Source organism: Populus alba, chromosome 10 (genome assembly GCF_005239225.2).
Source record: "Populus alba chromosome 10, ASM523922v2, whole genome shotgun sequence".
Lineage (NCBI taxonomy): Eukaryota > Viridiplantae > Streptophyta > Magnoliopsida > Malpighiales > Salicaceae > Populus > Populus alba.
The window spans coordinates 1,714,839-1,740,821 of NC_133293.1; the positions used below are offsets into that span (position 1 = coordinate 1,714,839).

At 36.8% G+C, this 25,983-nt stretch overlaps 2 protein-coding genes and 1 pseudogene across 3 annotated transcripts; all 3 read right to left on the reverse strand.

Moving 5' to 3' along the window:
- Positions 1-118: 118 nt before the first annotated feature.
- Positions 119-5,832, reverse strand: LOC118036997 (ubiquitin-like-specific protease ESD4). Of its 2 annotated transcripts, none has more exons than XM_035042874.2 (9): positions 4,755-5,831; positions 4,435-4,514; positions 4,262-4,355; positions 4,008-4,106; positions 3,389-3,484; positions 3,180-3,299; positions 2,155-2,258; positions 1,004-1,076; positions 119-750 (listed from the first exon to the last, which is right to left on the reverse strand). In XM_035042874.2, exons 1-9 carry the CDS (start codon positions 5,556-5,558, stop codon positions 688-690), a joined length of 1,533 nt encoding a protein of 510 aa, XP_034898765.1. In that variant the 5' UTR covers positions 5,559-5,831; the 3' UTR covers positions 119-687. The 2 variants fall into 2 exon arrangements, with proteins under 2 accessions (XP_034898765.1, XP_073267744.1); XM_073411643.1 differs by lacking the exon at positions 119-750 and adding an exon at positions 765-902 and having other exon boundaries at positions 4,755-5,832.
- A 12,265-nt stretch (positions 5,833-18,097) lies between these two features.
- Positions 18,098-20,421, reverse strand: LOC118037003 (uncharacterized). Its single transcript, XM_035042880.2, has one exon. It carries the CDS (start codon positions 20,413-20,415, stop codon positions 18,226-18,228), a length of 2,190 nt encoding a protein of 729 aa, XP_034898771.2. The 5' UTR covers positions 20,416-20,421; the 3' UTR covers positions 18,098-18,225.
- LOC140954317 (receptor-like protein 32) lies at positions 20,417-21,932 on the reverse strand (annotated as a pseudogene).
- Between the last annotated feature and the right edge of the window lie 4,051 nt (positions 21,933-25,983).

Genomic DNA, 25,983 nt, shown 5'->3' on the forward strand with positions numbered 1-25,983 from the left:
GAACATGATTATGAAAGGATTTAAAAGAGAGAAAAAAAACTGAAATAGAAATTTTTTTTTGTTCTCCTGCAATTCCTCTTCTTCCTATTCCACTATATGCTTTTAAGCGTTTACAAGAAAAGAAAACTTGGAGAAATATGTGAAACTTAAGTAGTCTCAGATCATGCGTGAACTGAGGGAATTTACACGCCCACACACCCAGAATAGCAAAAGAATACCCTGTAACTACAGGCAATCACTGCCTATTATGTAAGCAAAGAAACCAGATAGAGCAAGGTAGCAACACCAGGAACGTGACCAGTTTTCCCAAAGAACACAGAAGCCAAAAAACCTGACCATGCATCTCTTCCCCCCCAAAGCAGGACTTCTATCATTACAATTATGAACCCACCAAGGGATGGCTAGAATAACTACTAGGCTGAATGAATCAAACGGGTAGAGTAAGAAACCAGCCACAGGTCCTGCCTTGTTCAGTGTCAACATCGGTTTGCATGACTGCACAAGGAAAATAATCCTTAACCCATCAAGCCAACAGGGCAACCTTGAACTGCTTGCCTTGCTTTGCTACCACATCGACACTTGGACGGAGGCTGAAGGACACCCTCTATTCACAAGAAGGCAGATCTGCTGCCTGCAGACTCACTAATACAAAATAATGGATATTGAGTAGCACGTTTAAACTTTCAATCAGTCAGCTTTCAGTCTCAGAATCTCCTTGGCTGTCCTCAACCGAAAATAGGGCATATGCTCCTGCAAAACAGAGATATACAGATTTTGGTTCACTGGCTTGAAACCTTGAAGAAAACATGAAATGATATTCACCACAATGGGCTGTTGGAGAAATAGAGGCCATTGCTTATCTATGACAGGTGGGTGGGCTTTCAAAATTCCATATTTTTAATCTTCAACAAATGCAGGTCAATGACTATAAATTAGAGACCTAAGCAAATCTTTTCGATACAGAAGAAATATATCAGCATTGTCAAAAGCATAATCACCTTACCTGGCCAAAACACAGTCCTAGACCTCTGCTATAAAAATCAGCATATTTGATCATAAACACGCCACAGTCATACCTGCTTATATGGAAACGATGTTAATACTAGAAATAGTTTAAAATAGTTGATAGTAAAAAGCTTATTGTGGATTAAGGTATTCAGCAGAATTGAATTGGGAAAAGCCATGTGAGCAGGTTGAAGCCACACATGCAGTGTACATGAAGAAAATACACTAGTTCGTTGAGGAAACTCTTAAAAATGGTTTCATCATAGAAAAGAATAGATGGAGATACTAAGGGACTTAGGCACCTCAGCAGTGAAGCATCAAAAGTAGCCCCAGTGTAAATTTGTTGCGTGGTTTCTTCAAAACAGCTACGGCATAGACAAGAACAAAACTATTGAAACTCAGACTAAGTGAAGCAGTAAATTGAGGTTCTTTTATCAACTGATCCATCATGTTCTAAATACCGAGTAAGCATTCATTATACACATGCCTATTTGTTTACTCGATTCTATAGTAACAATGAATATGATTCAGGACTAAGAAACCACATCGTAGAACTTGACAGTACATCACATCCTAAAATTTTAAAGCCAAATCATATTACATTAGATAAGGGAAAGTGTAGCATTTAAGACAGGTGGAGAAAGAAAGAGAACAATATGTTGCATCCATCTTCAGGCATGTTAAATTTATTCTGACTCCTACAGACCAATTTTTCAGGAAGATAACTCACTGACAAGTAGAATCACTGACTGTAGAGCTGATTTTAACCGTAAAGCCAGGGAGGAGACCATGGTCAAGGAACATTTTCCAGAGATTTCTTTCATTTATTCATACAACATCACAACAGCTCACAAAAAATTTTAGTCCACGGGATCATGATAGAACTGAATAGTGAAGGCCAGTCCATTCAGCTGACCCCAACTATTTTGCCTCTGAGCCTTAGTTCAGTTAAGTTGTATTTCTTTTATGATTCATTCTTTGTTGTATAAGTTATGCTTCTATACCAAGGTACTTATTTTTGATCCTCTAACAAGCTTCAGAAGACGTGATAATTTAAAAGAGAAACCATTTTTTCTTTATAACTGATAACAGAGTAAATATCTTGCACCTGATTCCAAAAGAAGATTACTAAGAAAAAAGAATACACACCCGTTCTGCTGTTCAGGAAGGTCTTCAACAAATTCACGCTCCCAATTACTTATGTCAATGTCTTTCTTACTTTTGTCTTTCACTTCTTCAGCATAGTATTTAGCCTAGTACGCATCAATTAAAAACATCAGCCAAGAATTGAAGAAGTTGTGAGTAAATATCATAGTTGAGCATTTTCCCATATATTTTTCATTTTCCCCTCCTTTTCAGTTTTGCAACTGCCAGCAACAAGAATAAATATTTGGAGCCACTGAAGTGCTAGATCACAGATTCACAACGCAAATTTCCTAAATACAAGAAAACCATCTTAATACTACAAAACCACAGCTGTTGCAGGGATAGAAGTTAAGATTTGCAACCTTAACTTCACAACATACATGAGCAAACCCACAATCCTTGATAAATTTACCTTTTTTTATAAATCCTTAATTTACAAACTTTAGAATTTAGTCAAAGTAAAAAATCAAAGAAAAACTTTTTTGTCATCAACTGGACTTGAGAGTGTCCTTCTTGTCATCAACTAGACTTGAGAGAGTAAATTTTGCAAATAATTATACCAATTCCAAAACCTAACCAACTTTCAGAAGATCACCGAACCCTTTGTGAGATGATTTTATAGCATCAAAACATAGAAAGAATCATATGCATTGGTTAGTACTTCAAAAATAAAACCCCTCATCCCAACATTTGAAGCTGTCTATATAGTTAGATTAAGCAAGCATCTACTACGCACTTTGGGAAAATTGGAAAGGTATAAAGGGCACAATCCATATCTTTCATTATGTAATCCAACTTTTTAAGCTTCAGGCTTCCAATATTAAGAGTTTGGTCATGGGGACAGGCTTTTGTCAAAAACAGAAATGGCTGGATTCAATGGTCCATTAGCTTCTAAAGTAGTCATTAGGACAATCAAACAAAGGAACTCTCAATGGAACCTTGTCACTTGAAAATTAGAGAGATTAGTGCTTTAGCGATGATGTCCTTGGAACTAGTTAGGAATAGATAGAAATCAAAACAAAACATACCAAACTTTCAAGAACTCTGATGTCCCTTCCTTTGAGTGAATCGAGATATTGGAACTTGTGATCCTTTTTATTAATGATTGCCAAACACCAATGTATCTCTTGGTGAACAGGGACAAATATCTGAGCACAAGCAAAAAATGAGAATATGTGCAACTTACAGTGAACAAAAATAAGTACTCAGAAAATGGAAAGGATTTGCATCGTTTTACTTTGTCACAGTCAATCAAGAAATATCCCAACTTTTTTTCCGTGGTCCATCTTTTGACAGCTCTATAATCAAAGCCACCCTTACCTCCACCTGTTAACTGGACATAAACATTTAGGATAACATTCAGAGCTTCAACAAAAAAAAAAAAAAAAAAAACAAGAAGAAGAAGAAGAAGGCAAAAGCACAACAAGCACAGTTAGCCGCAAATAATTATAAGTAAAGTTCTGAACTGTAATAACATATACAATCAGCATGAGATGAAAGCAGTAACAATTTAAAATGAACAGCTCCATTCAAAGATTTCCTTTTTTTTTTTTTGGGAGAGAGGTGGGGGGATGAGCTTTGAGAATTAAAACCTTTTTCTACCTGTTGCCAACTACGAACCACGGACTCAGAATCACTTATTTGCATTCAGAATGAGTACTCATATTAAAAAGATGAACAATGTAAAGGGGAAAACATGAAAGCAGATGAACAGGCTCGAAATTGACATCTCAAACTTCACTAATTCTCAAGAAAATTGAACGATGGCTGCCAAAAGAGTACTATTTTTAATATTTCAATGCATTACATCGAGACTAACGTTTAAAAAGATTGAAGGACAGAAAGTAAAGTCATACCTTTTTGTAAAAGAAAGTATTGAAGAAATGGCATTTCAAGAACTTCTTCGGTTCTCTCCTTTCTCTTTCTTTAAGCAACTCCATGTACAAATTTATGACCTGCAAAAAGAAGAAAACACAAACCTATCAACAAGACCATATTAGCAGCTAACCAGTACCATTGCATTTAATGAACCATTCAACTTCAAACTACAAAAAGTGGGAACACATTGCTAACTAGAACTATAGAAAAAACTATAATCCAAAAACACCACCTCGTCATTCAACCATGTTCCCGGTGCAAGGCAGCGCAAAGTTTGTCCAGTAATATCAATACCGGAATTATCATGACTGACCAAGACCCTCCTCCTGAAGGAATGAACAAGATAATGTTATAACAGCAATATCAACAACTCAAACATCAAAAGGAAATATTGATCAAATATACCTATTGTTGGGCAAAAATGCACGCTTAACCTCGGCTTCTTCCTCAGGTGTGAGAGGGATAAAAGGCTCACGAGGTATCTCCTGAAAGTAAAACACACTTTTAATAGGATAGAACAAGAATAAACACCCTTCCACATCATTTTTTTCCCGGTAGAACAACACTCCATTGGCCAAAAAAAAAAAAAAAAAAAAAGCTTTTAGGCATAATAAGAAAGGTACTTCTTCCGTTGCCAAAAAAGGCAGATTCTACTCAACCTCGCAAACAAGAAAATGTATGAAGACCTGAAACTCAAGTTCGATAAAACAAATAGAACAGCTCACCTCTACAGGTTCCTTCTTCACAGGCCGCAACGCCTTAAGCGAATCCCACCTTTTCTCATTGTAATCAATCTCAAATTCCAAAGATGTCAACCTCCTGTTCCTCCTCTCTGTATTCTCCAACAACTTCTTATAAGCCTCAACACCCAAAACTTCAACTTCATTATCCAATGCCAATGAACCCAGCATCTTCCCTGCATCCTCCACCCCTAAATCCCCATCAATAGTAACCACTGATCTCTCCTCCAAAATCTTAACATCCCCACTTCCCAACCTCTGGTCCAAAACCGTGGACCCTCCCTCGATTCCATCCTCTTCAATGAACTCGACTTCTTCAATACTAGAATCCTCAGACACAATTTCTTGCTCAATCTTCTCACTCTCATTATCAACATCAACCACTTCTTTCTCTTTAACCAAATACCTAATCGCACCAAACGCGCTTTGTTTCGCGTAACCCAACTTTTTACTCAAAAACTTCCACATTAAATCGCCACCACCACTACCAAAAGTTCTCTTCTTTTCACTAAAATCACTACTTCTAATCTTTGACAAGCCAAATTTCTGAGGTCTACAAGGGGCGTGAACCTCTCGGCGAAACTTTGTAGCTGATTCTGGGTACCTAGAGATTCTAGAGGCAATACTGTTAGAGGGACCTAGGGTTTGGTTGTTGTATTCAGGAGTTTGATACAAAGTAGAGAATCTGGGCTTTTTAGAAATGTGAAAATCTGGAGAATTTGAAAATAGGTTGTCGTTGTTACATCGGTGGTCTCTTTTGTGGTTACTACTACTTGTTAGAGCACCCATTTTTTGAGAAATCTTAAACCCATCTACAGAATAAGAATTCCTGGCAAAATTAGGGTTTTGCAGTGAAGATTTGAATTGGGGGGTTTTAGAAAATTGAAAAGAAAAATAAAGTTTGGATCTTTTTGAAATTTGAGAGGGCTGATAGGAAATGTTTGACGGGGCGATTTGTGATTGTGATTTGAGATTGGGGTGGTTGTTACATTTTATTTTTGTTTCGCGGCACAGTTGTATTCTGGCAGGGTTTTCATGTTGTTTAAACTGTTGAGCTTATGATTATTTTCAAATTTTGATTAGGTTTGATTTTACATTTATTAAAACCGAATAGCTCCGATTTGAATTAACGAGATTTTAGTTTTTTTTTTTTTTGGTTTGAAGAGTGACTGTTTAAAATAAATGTTATTTTTAACTATTATTTTTTTAAAATAAATTAAAATAATTTTTTTTATTTTTTAAAAATTATTTTTAACATGTTAAAATAATTTAAAAATATAAAATAATTAATTTAAAAAACATTTTAAATAATTTAATTCATTTATGCACCTGAAATTAAAATAAAACATTTAAAAAATCATTTAGAATCAATTTAAAATTATTTTAAATAATTTAATTAATTTACTCACTTAAAATTATTTTTATATCACAATCTATTTCCTAACTCTCAATTTTTAAAAGATTGTGATTAGCGGTTTGTTGCCATGTGTATTGCTAGTGTTTTAAAAGATAACAATAATTGTTTTTAAAATGTTTTTGAATAAAAAATATATTAAAATATAAAAAATTTATTTAAAATCAATCCATCAAAATAATTTAAAAACATTAAAAATAATTTTTAATTAATAGAACGAATGATCCAGATTTCCCAGCCGCCCAATTGCTTCATCGACAGTCAGAGGTGGCATGTCAAGGTGCTTTGTGTGAACAGCCTGAAAATGGTGTAGATAATGAGTCTATGGCAGACAAGAATAACATGTCCAGGTGGGCAAAGGTTTACCTAGCCAAAAACATGCATCAAACTTGAAGGTAATGGAAAATATCTCTTACACTGACACCCAGTTGCAGAGAAGAATTTTGAGTGCGAAGCCATGATTTGGAAAGATGAAGATGGTAATGCGGTTTCCTTTTGCAACAGTCCATAAATATCTATCAAAGAGAACCGATATGGTATTCGCAATAGTTCACAAGTTATAATGCTAAAAAATTATATGCAAATTACATGTGCCGTAGTAATCACCAAATGGTGCAAAGGGGAAAGCCCTTGTTGGATATTAATGAACTATTCACCACAAGTCTATATCAATTAACTCACAAGAGTACATAAGACTTTACATTTGAAGATATGAAGCTACGGATAGTAACTAAATGCATATAAAACAACTAAGACAACATAAATAATAAACCGCGAACAAAAATGTTAAAGAGCCCTACCTCATCAAGATTGTCGTCATCTTTTTGCTGTGAAACTGTATCTGCATCATTATTAAATCCTTTCATGTGTCTACCATGATCGGATTCCTTGTCCTTAATCTTCCTCAACTTGTTGAATAATTGACGACACCAAATCATTACTTGCTTAGATTTCTCAATATATATATATGCAAAATAATGTATAGTTTGCCAAACTACGTAATAATTTACTCTACATTGTTTAAAAAGGATTACAAGTAGAACTCTAGCATATTAATCCCATTGATCCTCGCAAAATCCTTATGTTGTGGAAAACCTTGACAAATACAATGATCTATTTGGCTTTCCTAATTAGTTGGCGTTTGCTGGCTAGCTGACTACCTGATGCGAACCTTGTGATTACGTGGTCACGCAACCAACAATCAAGATTGAGATCTGATCCCGGAAAGCCGAAATAGGTCTGATAAGAGTATGACACAATGAAAACCTGTCCCAAGGCACCAACACTATTGGAATGAGTATAATGACGTCACGAAGCCAGTTAATCTTCGATAAGTCAGATTCAGTTTGTTCAAGAACTGAAGAATGCAAGAATCACTCTCACACGTTAAAACTGAAAAATTCAGAATAATATTCATCAAAGCTGCCAAAATTTTGGCCTACATGAGTTTAAATAGTTCTTGAAAAGTTAACCCTAATGGACCCGTTATGTGGACTTATATGAGGTCCACTCAAAACTGACCCAAAACCCTAAACTGAAAAGCCCATAACTTAATCCAAACAAGCCTTGGGCTGTAGCTAATAAAATAAAATAAAGGCACTAATATTAAATCCATGTTCTGCCATGAGAAGAAAAGAATGAACTAAAATAGTACAAAACTGATTGAAAGCTTATTTATAGCCTTCCATGTAGCCCCTTAATCCTAGAAACAAAAGGAAAAGGTTTCCAAGTTGTAGTAGGATTCTTTTGTTTCCTTTGCTGTCCTTATCTCATGGCCCAAATAAAACACCTAAAGTTTTTGCGACCCTGCAAAGTCTTTCAATGACAATACATCTCATTTTCATCCTTGGCCAATAGAAATGCTCATACAATACATTTCAAGGTTTTTTGCGACCCTAAAAGTGGAAAACCCATTAAAGAAGCCACCCCCATGTGCTTCTTTTCACGAACAAGCAATTCACGTAAAGAACTAGCAGGAACACACAATCTATTCTATTTGAACAAATAACCATCCATCAAATAAAACTTACCAAAAGCTGAATGTCCACATGCATTATAAATCTCAGCAAAGTCAGAATCATTATCATACAATTTCTTCACATATTCAAAACCTAACAATTTAGTATTCATGGTGTGTAAAAGAACATACCTGCGCGAAAGTGCATCAGCTACGATGTTCTCTTTCCCTTGCTTATACTTGATTACGTAAGGAAAAGTTTCAATGAATTCAACCCATTTTGCATGCCTCCTATTCAACTTACCTTGTCCTTTCAGATGTTTCAAGGACTCATGATCCGAATGGACTACGAACTCTTTTGGCCACAAGTAATGCTGCCATGTCTCAAGTGCTCTTACCAAAGCATATAGTTCTTTGTTGTAAGTAGGATAGTTCAAGGTCGCTCCACTTAACTTCTCACTGAAATACGCAATAGGTCTTCGATCCTGCATCAAAATAGCTCTTATTCCTATTCTAGACGCATCACATTCTATTTCAAAAGCTTTCGTAAAGTTAGGTAAAGCCAAAATAGGTGCAGAACATAGTTTGTCTTTCAAAAGAACAAAAGCCAACTCTTGTTCCTTCCCCCATCTAAACCCAACTGACTTTTTAACAACTTCATTCAAGGACGCAACTATTGTGCTGAAATCTTTCACAAAACGCCTATAAAAACTAGCTAGCCCATGAAAACTCCTTACCTCACTTACCGATTTGGGTGTAGGCCAATCCCGGATGGCCTTAACTTTCTCCTCATCCATCTCAATACCCTGTGCAGTTACAACATAGCCAAGAAACATAATTTTCTCCATGCAAAAGGCACACTTTTTAAGATTAACATACAATTTCTCACTACGCAACACACTAAGTACATTACGCAAATGATCAAGATGCTCAGTTAAGTTCTTGCTATATATCAAAATGTCATCAAAATACATAACCACAAACTTACCTATGAATGCACACAACACATGATTCATTAAACACATAAACGTACTAGGTGCATTTGTAAGTCCAAACGACATTACTAACCATTCATACAAACCATGCTTAGTCTTAAATGCTGTTTTCCACTCATCACCTTCTTTCATCCTAATTTGATGGTACCCGCTTTTCAAGTCAATTTTAGAGGAAATACAGGATCCATGTAACTCATCTAACATGTCATCAAGCCTAGGAATGAGATGTTTATACTTTACCGTTATGTTGTTGATGGCTCGGCAATCAACATACATCCTCCATGTTCCATCCTTCTTTGGCACAAGTAGCACAGGTACAACACACGGGCTCATACTCTCACGAATGCAGCCCTTTTCCATCAGCTCATCAACTTGCCTTTGAAGCTCCTTTGTCTCCTCAGGATTGCTTCTATAAGCTGGTCGGTTAGGAATTGAAGCTCCGGGTACGAAATCAATCTGAAGCTCTATCCCCCTCAATGGTGGTAATCCGCTAGGAGTATCGTCGGGAAACACATCATCAAACTCCTGCAACAAAGAAATAGCAACACTAGGCACAATATGATCAAGATCATTAGTATTAAAGTAAGCCTCTTTATACACAAGTAAACTCATTGGCTTGTTTGTGAAAAATGCAGATCTGACCTAACCCTCTCTAGCATAAAAATTGGGTTGTTTCTTTAGTTTTTCCACACAATCCTCATCACACTTACTGACTTACTTCACTCCTCTTGTCTTACCTCCACTCTCGGCCAGATTTGGGTATTTTTGAGTTGTGGTCGAATGGTTTGATTTGTTTGGAGTGTTGGCTAAATATTTGCTTGTGTTTGGATGGGTGGCCGAATGGGTTGTGGTGGTTTGGGTTTTAGCCGAATCTGATGTTCTTCTCTCCCCTTATTCCTCACCTTAATTTTCTCTCCCCATCACCTCATGCTTACTTTTTAGCTTTATTTGATCATCATACACCTGTTTGGGTGTAAGAGGTACAAGAGTGATGGTTTTACCATCTTTTACAATGGTATACCTATTTTTAACCCCATCATGAATTGCCTTCCTATCATATTGCCATTGTCTCCCCAACAAGACGTGACTTGCTTGCATTGGTACCACGTCGCACGGAACTTCATCAACATATTTCCCAATAAAAAATGGAACCACAACTTGTTTATTCACTTTCACTTCACCACTATCATTCAGCCATTGCAATCTATATGGTTTAGCATGCTTAGCAGTACACAAATTTAGTTTACTAACAAGGGTGGCACTACAAACATTAACACAACTTCCACTATCTATAATTAAACCACACACCTTGCTTTGTACATAACAACGCGTATGGAAGATGTTCTCCCTTTGTTCATTAGTATCATCTTCCTTGACCTGAACCTGAAGCGTTCGCCTTATAACCAAGGACTCCTCAACCGGTAATGCTAACTCATCCCTATCACTATCCTCCAATGGTGGCATGCCTTCACAATCAGAACTGTCACTTTCAGATTCCTCATCACCATTATCTCTAATCATCATGATTCTCTTGTTTGGACACTCTGAAGCATAATGTCCATGTCCCTGACACCTGAAACATTTAACATCACGAGTACGTTTAGGTTGAGTTTCAGATTTACCTTTGGCATCAATAGGGACATCAACTTTAGCCTTTGGTGGTTCAGTTCTAGAAGGACCAAAGGATCTTAGCCGGATAGTACCCTCTCTCTTTAGATTTGGCTTCCAAGATGATGACGAACCCAAATTAAACGCTGGCCGAGCATGCCCCTTCCTAAGTTTTCTCTCCACCTTCGTCGCCATGTGAACCATTTCCTCTAGCTCCACATAGTGTTGTAGCTCAACCACATTAGCAATGTCCCGATTCAACCCATTAAGAAATCTAGCCATGGTGGCTTCTCTATCCTCAACAACATTAGCCCGAATCATTGCTATCTCCATCTCTTTGTGATATTCATCTACTATCTTATAACCTTGATTCAGACGTTGGAGCTTCAGATATAAGTCTCTATAATAGTGGTTTGGCACAAATCGTCTCCTCATTAAGACTTTCATCTCCCCCCAAGTCTGAATGGGTCGCTCCCCATTCCTCCTCTTACTGATTACAATCTGATCCCACCAAATCAATGCATACTCCGTAAACTCAATTATCACCAATTTCACCTTTTTCTGTTCAGAATAGCTATGGCAATCAAAAATCCAATCTACCTTTTTCTCCCACTCCAAATAAGCCTCAGGATCGTTTTTATCTTGAAAGGTAGGAATTTTTAGTTTAATGCTGTCCAAGTCCCCATCCATATCTTTATAAGTGCTCATGCCACAGAAATTCACATTCCTCCTAGCCTTGTTTGGTCCAGACCTGATTCCTTGGCCAGCTGATGCAAAATCATAGTCATCTTCACCCCCATCTGCGTTTTCATCAACAAACTCTTCAAAATCAGATCTGACATTCCGTGCCGCCATACAGACCATATTTCCCCGACGATCAGCCCCACTATTTTGTTGCTTTATCGAATTCACCTCATCTTTTAGATCTTTGTACGTCCTAGACAATAACTCAAGTTGCTGGCCTATGGATCGTAATTGGAAAGCTACGTCAATGTTTTGTGTCGCTGATTCGTTATTTTCAGACATTCTTTGAATCTGCAAAATTTGGTCAGTAGCACAAATATATCCTCACACCACACCTCTCGTGTATCACACAAAACAAAAATCAAGGCTTTTCACTCTATTAAGCTTTCTACGCCTTTTACCTTACAACTTGCTTTCTTTTGGTTCTTTAGGAACTGAAATCAACAAATCAAAGTCAGTAGCTTTCACGGCGCACTCTAATTATAATTTTCAAACTCAAGAATGAAAAAAATACTGAAAACAAAGCAAAACGAAACTACGATTATGATTTTGCGAGTAGCAATGCAAATTCGTGCGAATTGTGGACGAAACGAAGACACGAAATAAAACAAAAGCGAATATTAGCGAAAACAATTACTTGACTCCTAGATAACCCAAATATAAGAGAAATTAAAAGATTCAGACAAATCTAAACAATATAGATCATGTTCTCAAACTTGACGCAAATCTATCCTATTACGCAATTTTTACGTAACATAATTAAAACCCAGACCAAACGATCTCCAAATGACCTCAAATTCAATATTTAGTAATAGAATACTATGAAAACACCAAAAATCAATTTATAGGTCGTTCTCTTATGTCTAGGTACCCAAACCCCTTGTATGATCAATTTGCGGCAGAATTGAACCTCCAATTAAAACCTCCAAAAACAGATATCAAAATAATTCCAAATTTAATATGTAGTGCGATCGCATACCCAGTACTCAGAATATGAAGTTTCAATAGATTCCAAGGTGTTTTACCTAGGGTTCACTAAGAGTAGTGTTTTTGCGGCAGAATTGAAACTCGAATTCAAACCTCAAGCAAATAATATCAGAATAAGGCCAACTTTGATATATGATGCGATTCCACCCCCAATAGACTGAATATGAAGTTTAAATTGATTCCGAGGTGGTTTGCTTATGGTTCACCAAGATTTGTGTTTCTGCGGCAAAAATTGAATGATCCTTCAAATTTCAACTAATCACTATTTTCTTTATTTCTTTCTGTTTTTTTTAATAAACTGATATGATTAGAGACAATAACCAAAAGAAATATAATTTTTTTTTTTTTGCTTAGATGACGCAGACTCGAAGAACAAGAAGATGGATGCAAACACTGAAAAATTTAAGGGAACACTAAAGAAAAAAAAATGAAAATAACAGAATGATATGACCTTGTTTCGGAGCCTAGCTCTGATACCAACTGATGCGAACCTCATGATCACGTGGTCACGCAACCCACGATCAAGATTGAGATCTAATCCCGAAAAGCCGAAATAGGTCTGATAAGAGTGTGATACAATGGAAACTTGCCCCAAGGCATTAACACTATTGGAATGAGTAGAATGACGCCACGAAGCCAGTTAATCTTCAATAAGTCAGATTTAGTTTGTTCAAGAACTGAAGAATGCAAGAATCACTCTCACACGTCAAAACTGAAAAATTCAGAATAATATTCATCAAAGCTGTCGAAATTTTGGCCTACATGAGTTTAAATAGTTCTTGAAAAGTTAACCCTAATGGACCCGTTATGTGGACTTATATGAGGTCCACTCAAAACTGACCCAAAACCCTAAACTGAAAAGCCCATAACTTAATCTAAACAAGCCTTGGGCTGTAGCTAACAAAATAAAATAAAGACACTAATATTAAATCCATGTTCTGCCATGAGAAGAAAAGAATGAACTAAAATAGTACAAAACTGATTGAAAGCTTATTTATAGCCTTCCATGTAGCCCCTTAATCCTAGAAACAAAAGGAAAAGGTTTCCAAGTTGTAGTAGGATTCTTTTGTTTCCTTTGCTGTCCTCATCTCATGGCCAAAATAAGGTTGTATTGGACCCCTCTTGCACATGGATAAGATGTACTAGGATCTCCTTTTGATACTCCAATGGACCTTCCAATTCTGACTTGGTGGAAACCTTCAAAACCAATGCATTCAATGCGTCTTTCAATGTCTTTGTCTTGGACCGAGTCATTGGTCCATTTGGAACATGTAATGGGTCCTTTCTGGTGTTTCTGGGCTGGTCCGCATCACTACCTCTTTGTATTAATTTTGGAGCAATCATGTAGGTTAGATACATCCATTTATTGATAAATCTTTTCCAAGAGATGTTGCAAGAAATTTGAAAAACCTAACAGAATAAGCAGAACATGATATCATAAGAGGGGAAAAAGCAGGAAAAAAAGAATGACATCATAAGAAGAAAAACAGCTGAATTTCTAAACAGAAACCACAGCGAAAATCCTAGGGAAATGGGAACGGGTCAATGTTAATATTGATAGCTGCAAGTTGTCTGCAGGATCAAATCCCAATTACCAGATAAAAAGAAAACAGCCTTTCCTCGACGTTTGAATTGAAGCAGAGAAATTTGAGGAGAAGGATCGACGGTTAAATTGTTGGATTGAAGTGCAACGGAAACAAAATGGAAATGAGAAATTGAGTGACGGATAATGAATAAAAAATAAAGTAGTTCGTAGACTTAGCTTTCTTGACTCAAAACTCAGCGAGACCACAGATTATATGTCTGCAAAATAACGCAGCAAAATAAAGTACAGAGATTTTAGAAGAAAGAGTGAATTAAAAGAGAAGAATTAAATGCCAATAATTGAGATTAAGTCTCGTCCTTGGATGATCTGAGGATGCAAAACAAAGTATCATTGGATGATCTGAGGATTACAATTACAGAGAAACAAAGTATTGGTCTGGTGTGTTTAGAGAAATTCAGACCGATAATTAATTAATCTAATCTAATTAGAATTTGAAGATATAATGGAAGACATAATTTACAAAAGGGTCTAAAACAAGAACTCTAATCATAGTTTATTACTAATAATTTACTCTACATTGAGTGTTATCCAGCTATCAGATTAAAAAATATAAATATATTTGCTAGGTCTTTCAATGAATTAGTTGTAATAAATTCGTATTCGATTGATCATAATCAATATCTGATTTCTTTAATTTTTTTTTTTAATTTTCATAAAGAAGAAATTTTACTTTCTTATGTTGTGGAAAACCTTGATGGGGTGTCCATTATCGGGCCGTTGCCTGATAGAACATGATCAACAAATACAATGATCTATTTGGCTTTCCTAATTAGTTGGCGTCTGCTGGCTACCTCTTTGTATTAATTATGGAGCAACTGTGAGTTAATGATATATGTAGAGCTTTTAATTAGAGAACAAAGAATAGAGAGCAGGGAACGAAAGAACAGAGGTGAAAAAAATTAAAGAGCAAAGAGCAGAAACACACGGGGGTGAGATTGCTGCCATCGCTCCTGTTTTATTTATAGAAGAAATAACAAATTAACATCATCTCCTTTATTTAAAGAGATATATGTAACTAACTAGACCGAACCGAACCGAATTCAAACCAAAAAAACCAAGATTTGTGAAATAATATAACTTTGTGATTGTTAGAAATCAAACTCTCTTTTTTCCACTATATATCCAGGATAAGTTTACAAGATTTGTGATTAGATAAGTGCATCAGATTAGATTCCATGCAAGCACTTCAGCATTGGCAATAACAGCCACTAATTACTATCAGTCCTAGTATGAGAAAATAGAAGATATATAGCTAGGAATATCCTCTATTAAAAGGAGCCTAGCAGGATCAAACCTCGTATTTCAATGCCAGATAGGTAATGCCATGTCTATTCTTCCTTGTATATGTTCATAAACAAGAAGATGAGAGAAGGGAAGAGGTTCATAAACAAATGCCAGAGGATCTTAGCCAAGTCCCCAAAAGGAGGCAAGTACACTTGCAAGCCTTGTGCTGCTTCTCATAAATTCTCACATTGCCGATGCTTGAATTCACATGAGAGATGCATTTTTTCTCTCTCTGAATGCGTTGCTGGTTTCTTTTTTCCAGATCACCCGAGAAATCTAAAAAGAGTGGTTCATCTCATCATCTGTTATTCTTATAATAGTTATACCTAGTAGCAACAAAAGTGGGAAGAATATTACCAAAAATGGATTTGTTCTAAACTCCTGAATTGATAGCTGCAAGTTGTCTGTAAGATCAAATCCCTTACATTTGTCTACAATGCCTCCAGCACCTGAATTCGTTTGTCACTTACTCCCCTTTGAAAAAGGTAACAGAATTTGGTGTTTCGAATTCAAGCTCCCAATTACCAGCTCAAACCCTGATTCTAACCCTTGATTGATTGAACATGGAGCATGATCATTATTAATTGTATTGGTAAAATCCTGCCCCAGTGGTGTTTATCCATTGTTGAACCTCTTGTTGACACAACAACAGCCATGAGACCTCATGTACTGGTCTTCATCATTTCTTTCAACATGCTCCAGATGATGGAATATAAAGTGCATTATCTGATATAAACATGAGTTTTTTATCCTGAAAAACGTAGTTTTAGCAAACGAACAGTTTAGGCAGCTACTGATTTGTTTTTTAAGATTTTTGATTGCTGGGGGTTCGATTTAGTCACTCATTTGCTCACAGATTATGATGGTAACCATCTCAGCTCACTCATTTGCTCACAGATTATGATGGTAACCATCTCAGCTCAATATCTTTTGCAGCTTCTTTCAGTCTCTCATGAGTTCTTGAGTTTTTGCCAAATCTTAAACCATGTTGTCAGCTCCTTAATCTGAGCTATAGTTAAAGTTAGATGCAGGGTAGTTTAATCCTAATCACACGAAAGAAAGTGTCAGGTGTGCAGTAAGAGCGAGACACCTTTTCTACAAATTTTCTGAATTCTAATGAAATCTACGGCAATTTGAAAAAAAACCAACTCTCTGCAGGCAGGAGGGAGAAGAAAGAAGCGTGGAAAACAGGATCGTTCTCAGGTATCATTAGAATTGCTTCTAGGAGGAAAAAGTATAAGGTTAGGTTTCTTATTGTTGGATGCATGGAGTTATTATGGGTTGGTGGAAACTGGAGACCAAGTTCGTTTCGGATATATTGGAACTTTTGTACTGTCGTGTTGACCTCTGGGCTGGTGCTATAGTACTGTTGTCATTGTTTATTCAACCATCCAGTTATAATATTTCCTGGTGTCTTCAAACTTGCCATTTGTTTTCTAGGCTGTCTATACTTTGTTGGCTGCTACCAAGCAACAAATACTCAGTTTCTAATGTCAACTGAATATATGAAAATATCCATCATATGGAGTGGATTTGAGTCTCTGCTATATCATAAACTAATGGCACATGATTAGTTCCATTTATGTGAGTCCACCTTTTTTGAAAATGATACTATGTGAACGCTGATGGCTGCTATGCTCAGTATTAGCCTCTTGCGTGACTGACTGGGAGGGGTTCACAGTTGGAAGGAATTAAATTTGAAGACTTGGCCTTGAACCAATACGATTGCTATAACTGGAAAATATAGATATTAGTTCTTTCTATGCCTGATGAAATTTGGATTCGAAAACCAACATTTCAATTATGAAACCTTCTGGCTGCAATTGCTCTGTAGAAGATTTAAACTGCTTCGTAATAATCAAGCCTATCCTCTAAACACTATTGAATATGGCCATGTTCTCATGTTGAAAATGTAATTGATTGGGACAGAAGCTTTAGAATTTATGGTCGGTTTAATGGTTTATCAATATGCTGCAATTGTGTATTTTTATTTTTGAATCAATTGGAGGGTTGGAATCTATCAAGAAAGCTTTGTATGAACTGGTGGTTCTTCCTCTGCGGAAACCTGAGCTCTTCCCACATGGGAAACTTCTTGGTCCACAAAAAAAGGTATTGTTATATGGACCTCCAGGCACAGGGAAGACCATGCTTGCAAAAGCTATTGTCAGAGACTTTGGAGCTGTTTTTATAAATGTGAGGATCTCTAATATGATGAGCAAGTGGTTTGGCGATGCACAAAAGCTCGGTGAGTATGCATTTGAATTGCCTCTCTTGTGCTTGAGCTTTGTCTTGCATTAGCAAAACAATTATGGTTTAAAATTATTGCATTGTTATTCTAAAACTTGCTGTCACCCACCGATTATGTTGAGTGAAATTTAGTTTCACTCTGATAATGAAAGCAAGGTAGTACTTTGTGAACATTCCTAACTAAGATTAAACATTCCTAACTTGTCCTTATTGAAGGATCTTTATTAGCAGCAAGATTTTGTCTGATGCTCTATTAACTTTACAAGAATTGCTTCAATCCGTTTATAACTCTATCACTTTCAAAATACTCCTAGAAACAGAGATGTATTTAAGTGATTTTATAGTTAACACAAACTGGTTACATGCATGAATTCTTTTTCATAGAAGTATTATGTAAACTACAAAAAAAAATAAAAATAAATCCAATACTATATATGAATTCGCCACCCTATTGTTGATCCACTTGATATCTTGTTTGTACGTACTGCAAAATTAGAAAGGTAAGAATGATCAAATGAAATAGTAAAGAAAAGAAAGCCTAACATAAACTGTGAACATAAAATTTGAAAAATCAAATGCTTGCAAAACTTACCTGAAAATATCAATTGCATTATTTAGTTTCTTCTAGCACTATATCTGCCAGCATTCTTCTTTGTCTTTTTGCTCTGGAGATTCCATTTATCTTCAACCATCCTAAGAAACCATGAAGGCTTTTTTGTTCTAAACACAACGTATCCCGTTGCAACTCCAAACACAAACCCGCATCCATACCCCACTGTCACAGCTTTCCATCCAAATCCTTCTCCAAACAATGTTGAATCATCTCCTTCATCAAAGCTTGATGGCGGTAATGATGGTGCCTCATCACCGTAACATTTTTTTAGTACTTGAGATCCACATAAACCCAAGTTTCCTTCAAATGAGCTTGCATCAAAGGTGTTGAATTGCTCTCCACTTGGTATGGGCCCCTCGAGTTGGTTATGTGAAAGGTTTAGGATTGCAAGAAATGTTAGACCCCTCAGCTGCGTTGGAATCCTTCCGGTAAGCAAATTTGAAGATAGATCTAATGATTCCAAACTGGTCAAATTTCCTAATGATGATTGGATATGACCTGCAAGGTAATTATGAGAAAGGTTGAGCTGTTGGAGTGCTTTAAGCTTTCCTATCACTTTTGGAATCTCTCCGGTGAAATTGTTGTTTGACAAATCAAGTACTCTGATAGTACTTCGGATCTTTGTAAACTCAATTTCTACACCTTTCCATGTAATTTCTATGGAATAGACATAGCCATTGTAATTTGCTGCCCTCATATAAATCATGTTCTGATCCGAGGCCATCATTGCTTCAAGACTATTGAAATACCCGGTTGGCAATGGCCCACTAAAATTGTTGTGAGAGATGTCAAAAATCCGTAATTTAGAGAAGGAATTATATGCAGTCGGACCCTTCACAAAACCTTGGAGTTTATTGGATTTTAGGACAAGAATTTGGAGCTCTGGAAGCGTTTCTAGAAAGTTGGGAAATGTATCCTCAATCTTATTGTTGCCAAGATCAATAACTTGCAGCATTGTGCAGTTGATGATAGACGGTGGTATTTTCCCTTTTAATTCATTTCCATTGAGGTTGAGATATTCCAAGCTATTATCCTTTGAAAATGTTGAAGGGATAGTGCCTTGAAGATTGTTCATGCCTAGATGCAATACCGAGAGCATGCTGTTGAAGTTCCCCAAACATTGTGGCACAGAACCACTCAAGCTGTTGGTGGACAAGTCCAGGACCCGAAGGAATCTCATCTTGCAAATAGAAGAAGAAATCTCACCTATCAAATTACTATTGGATGCAAGAATAAGGGTTGTCAACTTCTCTTGTTTGAAAATCGAACTTGGGATTGGACCACGCAAGTGGTTATTGCTCAAATCAAGGAATCTTAAAGAATCATGTTGGAGTTCACTTATATTACCTATGAAATTATTGTTATGTAGGTCAATATATTGTAAAGAAGGAAGAGCAAACAAAAAGGATGGTATTGTTCCATTGAACAAGTTACCATATAAAATTAGATATTGTAGATTTGAAAGGGTATTTAATTGAGAATGGATAGGGCCTTCGAGTTGATTATTTGATAAAATTAAATATGAAAGATTGACTAGGCTACCAAAAGAATATGGAACTTGACCCGTAAATTTATTGAAAGAGAGATACAAGTATTGAAGCTGTACAAGGTTTCCTAGTGATGATGGGATCTGACCGCTAAAATTATTACCTGAGAGGTCTAAAGAGGTGAGTTGTGTGAGATTACCAAGTGATGATGGGATCTGACCGCTAAAATTATTACCTGAGAGGTCTAAAGAGGTGAGTTGTGTGAGATTACGAAGTGATGATGGGATCTGACCGCTAAAATTATTACCTGAGAGGTCTAAAGAGGTGAGTTGTGTGAGTGATGATGGGATCTGACCGCTAAAATTATTACCTGAGAGGTCTAAAGAGGTGAGTTGTGTGAGATTACCAAGTGATGATGGTTCTAGACTCATAAAGTCATTGTCAGATAGATCAAGTGAAACCAATTTGGAGAGGTGAGTTATTTCCGAAGGAACTTGTCCTGCAAAGACTGAGTTATTTAGGTTAAGAAGTGTGAGGTTGGAAAAGTGGCCAAATCGAGAAGAAATATGGGAGAAGTTGAAATGATTGTCAGAGAGGTCGAGCTTTTGAAGATGATGCAGGGAGAAGAGGGTGCTATTGGAATGGAGGGTGCCATAAAGCATGCTGCAAGCAAGGTCCAGTCCAGTGACATGCCCTGTTTTCATGTCACAGGTGATGCCATCCCACGAGCAGCAGTGCCATAAAGCATGCTGCAAGCAAGGTCCAGTCCAGTGACAAATCAAGTACTCTGATAGTACTTTGGATCTTCGTAAACTCAATTTCTACACCTTTCCATATCATTTCTATGGAATAGACATAGCTAGAGTAATTTTTTGTCCCCATGTAAATCATGATCTGATCCGAGACCATCATTGCTTCAAAACTATTGAAATACCCAGTTGGCAATGGCCCACTAAAATGGTTGTAAGAGATGTCAAGAATTTGTAATTTAGAGAAGGAATTATGTGCAGTTGGACCCTTCACAAAACCTTGGAGTTTATTGGATTTTAGGATAAGAATTTGCAGCTTTGAAAGCGTTTCTAGAAAGTAGGGAAATGCATCCTCAATCTTGTTATTGCCAAGATCAAGAACTTCCAACATTGTGCAGTTGATGATAGACGGTGGTATTTTCCCTTCTAATTCATTTTAGAAGGGTATTTAATTGAGAATGGATAGGGCCTTCGAGTTGATTATTTGATAAAATTAAATATGAAAGATTGACTAGGCTACCAAAAGAATCTGGAACTTGATCCACAAATTTATTGAAAGAGAGATACAAGTATTGAAGCTGTACAAGGTTTCCTAGTGATGATGGGATCTGGCCGCTAAAATTATTACTTGAGAGGTCTAAAGAGATGAGTTGTGTGAGACTACCAAATGATGATGGGATTTGACCACTAAAATTATTACTTGAGAGGTCTAAAAAAATAAGTTGTGTGAGGTTATCAAGCAAGACCAGATCTGACCTTAAAATGTTACAACTACGAAGAGACATATATTCTAATGACTTTAGATTATTGATTAAGTCGTTTTCTAAATAAACTGAAATTATTGTATTAGAAAGATCCGAATGAGAGAGGACATTACTCAAATTGGACGAAGGAAAAGAGCCAATGAGGTCTTCGTTGTATGACAGATCCAGTGATTTAAGGTTTGGGAGGAGAAAGATGTTACCCGGGAATTTCCCCTGCAATCCACAATCACTGAGGGAAAGAGATGAAAAGGAAGAGGATAGATTCGTCAAGGAATTGGGTACAACCAGTGATATGTTTACCCCACTCAAATTGAGTTCTCTAAGATTGGTTAGGTTTCGAACAATCTTGTCAAAAGAAATTGGTTCTAGACTCAAAACGTTATTGTCAGATAGATCAAGTGAAACCAATTTGGAGAGGTGAGTTATTTCCGACGGAACTTGACCTGCAAAGATTGAGTAATTTAGGTTAAGAAGTGTCAGGCTGGAAAAGTGGCCAAATCGAGAAGAAATATGGGAGAAGTTGAAATGATTGTCAGAGAGGTCGAGCTTTTGAAGATGATGCAGGGAGAAGAGGGTGCTATTGGAATGGAGGGTGCCATAAAGCATGCTGCAAGCAAGGTCCAGTCCAGTGACATGCCCTGTTTTCATGTCACAGGTGATGCCATCCCACGAGCAGCAGTCTGTACCCTCTTTCCACGACTCTGTCTTGGGATGGTGGCAACGCACTGAAGCAGAGCTATTAATGGAAAAGGATTCTTTGAATTGGAGCAAAGAAAGGCTTTGGTCAGGAGCACAGAAATGAAATATAATGCATGTTATTCTATTATTTTTTATTTTTTATGTTGAAAGCAGAACTACTAATGAAAAATTTAAAGGAGAGAAAGACTTTGGTATCACTGGGACAACAAGAGACCCTTTTTAGAGACCAAGTAGCAAACCTACCCTTTGTCTCACGTAAAAAGAATATAACTTGCCTTTAGGATGTATGCTCCGTAAATATTTGTTTTGCATCTGAGCAAGCCCTTCTTGAAACATCTTGAATTCAGGACTTATGGGGGATAAAATGGTCATCACTCAAGAAATTTCTATTGTAGAGTTTGATCAAGAATAAAAATTCTTGTTTCACCATGCAAAAGTTACGACCATATGTCATCCCTCGAAGGGCAAGTTCATCATTTAGATTACATGTCATACATTTATCATGCATGTACCGGGATGAAAAATAGGTTCCCCTATCCGAGGTCTACCACACTGGACTGGAAAAGACGGATAATAAAGAGGGGTCAAAGCGAGGCTCATTGTAAAAAAAATAGAGATCATCAAAGGTGAAATGGCTAGACGCACATCTGTTTGAGCAAGCGGTGAGCTTTAGGAAATAAAAAGGGAATGTCTGCACAGTCGTCTGTAGGAACACTGCGTGTCCACGTCCCATTGAAGCTGAACCTCTCTTTTTCAGTCATGAATGACAACAATGCCTTCAGTCATCAACTTATGACAACCTGGTGCATTGGCCTTCTTTGAAATCATCCCCATTGTAAGCCATTCCAGTCCAACAACATAGGATGCTGATATGAAAAACGGAAGAAGATTGAAACTTCAACAGAGCCTCTACAAGTGCCTGTTTGCTGCACCGTCAGTGAGAAATCGAAGAGAAGACAAAGGAGTTTTAGATTCATCAGGTGCTCTTCCAATAGGGACAATGTGTGATTCCACATGTCGGTAGTGGTGATGCTGCAAGTTTCTGGGCATTGCCAAGATTACCAAGCTGTGGAAAGTTTTCTAACAATCCTCAAACAACCACAACAACATTGGCAGATTGACACGATGTCGAGAGGATTGCGGAAAGAATTGAACATGCTATTAAGATGGGAAAGATTGAAGGCTCTACCGGGGATTCCAGAACTGTAAAGAGAGTTGAATCAGAAGATAGTCACTCTCAATTGAGAAATATCAGTTATTTTGCCTAGTCAGGTCTTGCAATAACATCAACTACTCAAGTGTCTTTGCCAAGATTGACATCCATCTGCCCCTCGAGTTTTTTTTACCAGCATCTGTTAGATTCCAGAATTGGTGCCCCGACTTTGAAAAATTACATCCAACCACTGTGACATAATTCAAACGAGAAGTGAATATCATGATAGGGTCCGCGACCATTTTTAGTTGAACAAATACAAGAGTTTCAAGAGTTGAGCTCAGTTTGTGAAAGATGATGTCATCAATCATGTTCAGAATGACAAGTGATCGGAATTGCTTGGCATAGATATTGCCAGAGAAGCTGATCCAAGAAGCAGTTAAACTGTCAATCATCTTTGTTATGGATTTTTGCCATGTTGCATTTTTGTTCTGGGGTCACATCTCATCCTTGAACGAAGTATGTCTTTCCTTTGTCTTATTGTTGTTTTGAAATCAAGAGATACTTTTTTCAATGCGTATTTTGACAAAATTTATGATTGAACTCCAACATGCAAAATTAAGGCTAGTCAATCCTTAAAGATCAAAACTGCTTTGATTACAAAAATGACTTGATGCTTGAAGATGACATGAGGTGACCAAACAATTTTGAACTCATACCTCCTGAAACTGAACCGCCCATTATGTAGCTATGTTTTAACAGTATGCATAATGACATGTAGTGGATTCGGTAGCTATGGACTCGTGAATCATTGACTCTTATAAGTTCAAATCATTACACTGGATGAGGTCAAAATTTATCGGTTTTAACTGACCTTGCTTGAAATGAGAAAAGGCCATCTTTGTTATCCTTTCACGTTTCTTGAAATATTATCCCTTGCAGTCCCATTTTGAGCCTAGTGAAATATTTTCTTTCAAAAAGAAACCCTGACTAGGATCACACCTCACACTGGGGGCAAGTGAGAGATATTTTGAAGACGTTGATATGATTAATGGATAAAAGAAAGGCTAAAAAAAAAAAGTCCAATGATTAAGAAAGGGCCAAAAGAAGAAAATCCATATATTAAGGGTCATCCAAGAAAAACTTTGAGGAAGGCTATGCTAAAAAAAAATGTAAAAAAATGGAAAGGAAAGAGAATGTCTATCAATTCTAAGAGGGGCAAAAGATGTTTCAATTGAAGAAAGACACAACAAATGCCAAAAGTCAACACCAAAAAAAATATAAAGTTTCATGTCTTTTGGTGTGTCTAAGATAAAGCCTTTAGTGTCTTCAAAAATTGATTGATTATTCATCAAAGAAAAAGTTGGATTTACATTATGACCTATGTTAAGAGAATTTCATAGGCTCAAAAGGTGTCTTCAAAAAGGTTTGAGCCTATGAAATTCCTTTCTTTTATAGCCATGAACCATAGCCTACATTACGTGCTTGTAAAAGCCCTTTTTGATCAAGTAAGCAATCTGAACCGGTAAATGACGATCTCAAAACTTGAAGAGTTTGTCTATAAGAGTCATGGCTTCATGAATTAAACTACTGGTCATTATGCATGCTAATAAAATTGGTGCTAAAAAAGAAAAACAATCTTTCTTGATGAATCCTCAAGTTTTGACTTGAGCCTTTTGTTTTCCTGGAAATTCACAAAAGGTCACCTCATCGCAAACAATCAAAAGATATACCCAAGATCACAGATTAAAATAGACATAAAAAACCAAGAAAAGTCATTTTAATCTTACAACGGGTCATTTTTGTTTTCAAAATACAAGATAATCAAAGGACTGCATTGAATAGTGTGTGTGTTGGGTCTTTGACCAAAGAAGCTTGAATTTCAAAAAAAAAAAAAATACTTTCAAAAAGAGACATCTCTCTGATTTCATTTCAACAATTAGACTAGAATAGACATGATCGTTGAAATATGAGAGTTGATTCCAGAACAAGAAAGATTTTCAAACAAGAATATCGATCAAATTGGCAAAATCCTTGATCAAAATGACATCAACATTTCTTGACACTCCTTTAAACGTTGACCACCTGGGAGCAATACAATGGACCCTTAGAAGAAAAACAAACAGCATTCAGATTGATTGGGGGCAATGTTGTTCAAAGACAGTTTGTGATTTAATACACTTCAACAACAATTGAAGAGCAACGCTGCACTTGAAGGATATTTTCATATCTTCATCTTGGTTTATCGTCTTCAACATGGCTATGACTTTTGATCGATGTTATCACATAGTTGCATGTGAATGAACGCTGTAAGGATGCACCCACCAAGACTGACTGTGGGGCGATCTGTTTTGAAGCTCAAAGGTGCATTTCACCGCATGAATATGGGTGAAAAAATGGATCATTGATGATGCCAATGCATTTCTTTTCACAAATCTGATTTGACAAGCTGAGAATAACTCATCGAGGAGAGCATCGGGAATGCAACAAAGAGCTTTTTACTGCAGGCTATGAGATGCATGTCTAGATGACTTGATAGTTTTCAAGAAGGTTGATGATAACATATACTTGAAAAGTATTGTTTCAACTAGAAGCAATTTCATGACTGGTTGACAATCTTGATGGGGTGTTGGCATGATACACACAACCAATCAGAGGATAATTCTCAGAAGAATTCAAGAGAGAAAATCCTTCATAATGAATCAAGCAACACCACACTTAGGGGCATTGTCAAGCTTGATAAACAGCAAGAGCAGTAATCGTCGTGGACAACCTAGGATGGGCACTGTATTTTCAGCTGAGTGGATGGCTAGCGCATAAATGAGCCAATGCATCGAAAGAACAAAGAACGCTTTGGAATGCAAGCAAAGGCACCCTATGACGTTGGAGCATCAAAGAGGGGGGGAT

Bases quoted from the DNA above. Each gene is read 5' to 3' on its own strand.
- LOC118036997 (XM_035042874.2), bottom strand. From the start codon at position 5,558: ATGGGTGCTCTAACAAGTAGTAGTAACCACAAAAGAGACCACCGATGT. The intron at 3,485-4,007 runs GTATGACTTTAC...GTTTATGTCCAG, and splicing joins ATACTTTCTTTTACAAAAAG to TTAACAGGTGGAGGTAAGGG. The intron at 2,259-3,179 runs GTATGTTTTGTT...GATGCGTACTAG, and splicing joins TCAGAGTTCTTGAAAGTTTG to GCTAAATACTATGCTGAAGA.
- LOC118037003 (XM_035042880.2), bottom strand. From the start codon at position 20,415: ATGAAAACAGGGCATGTCACTGGACTGGACCTTGCTTGCAGCATGCTT.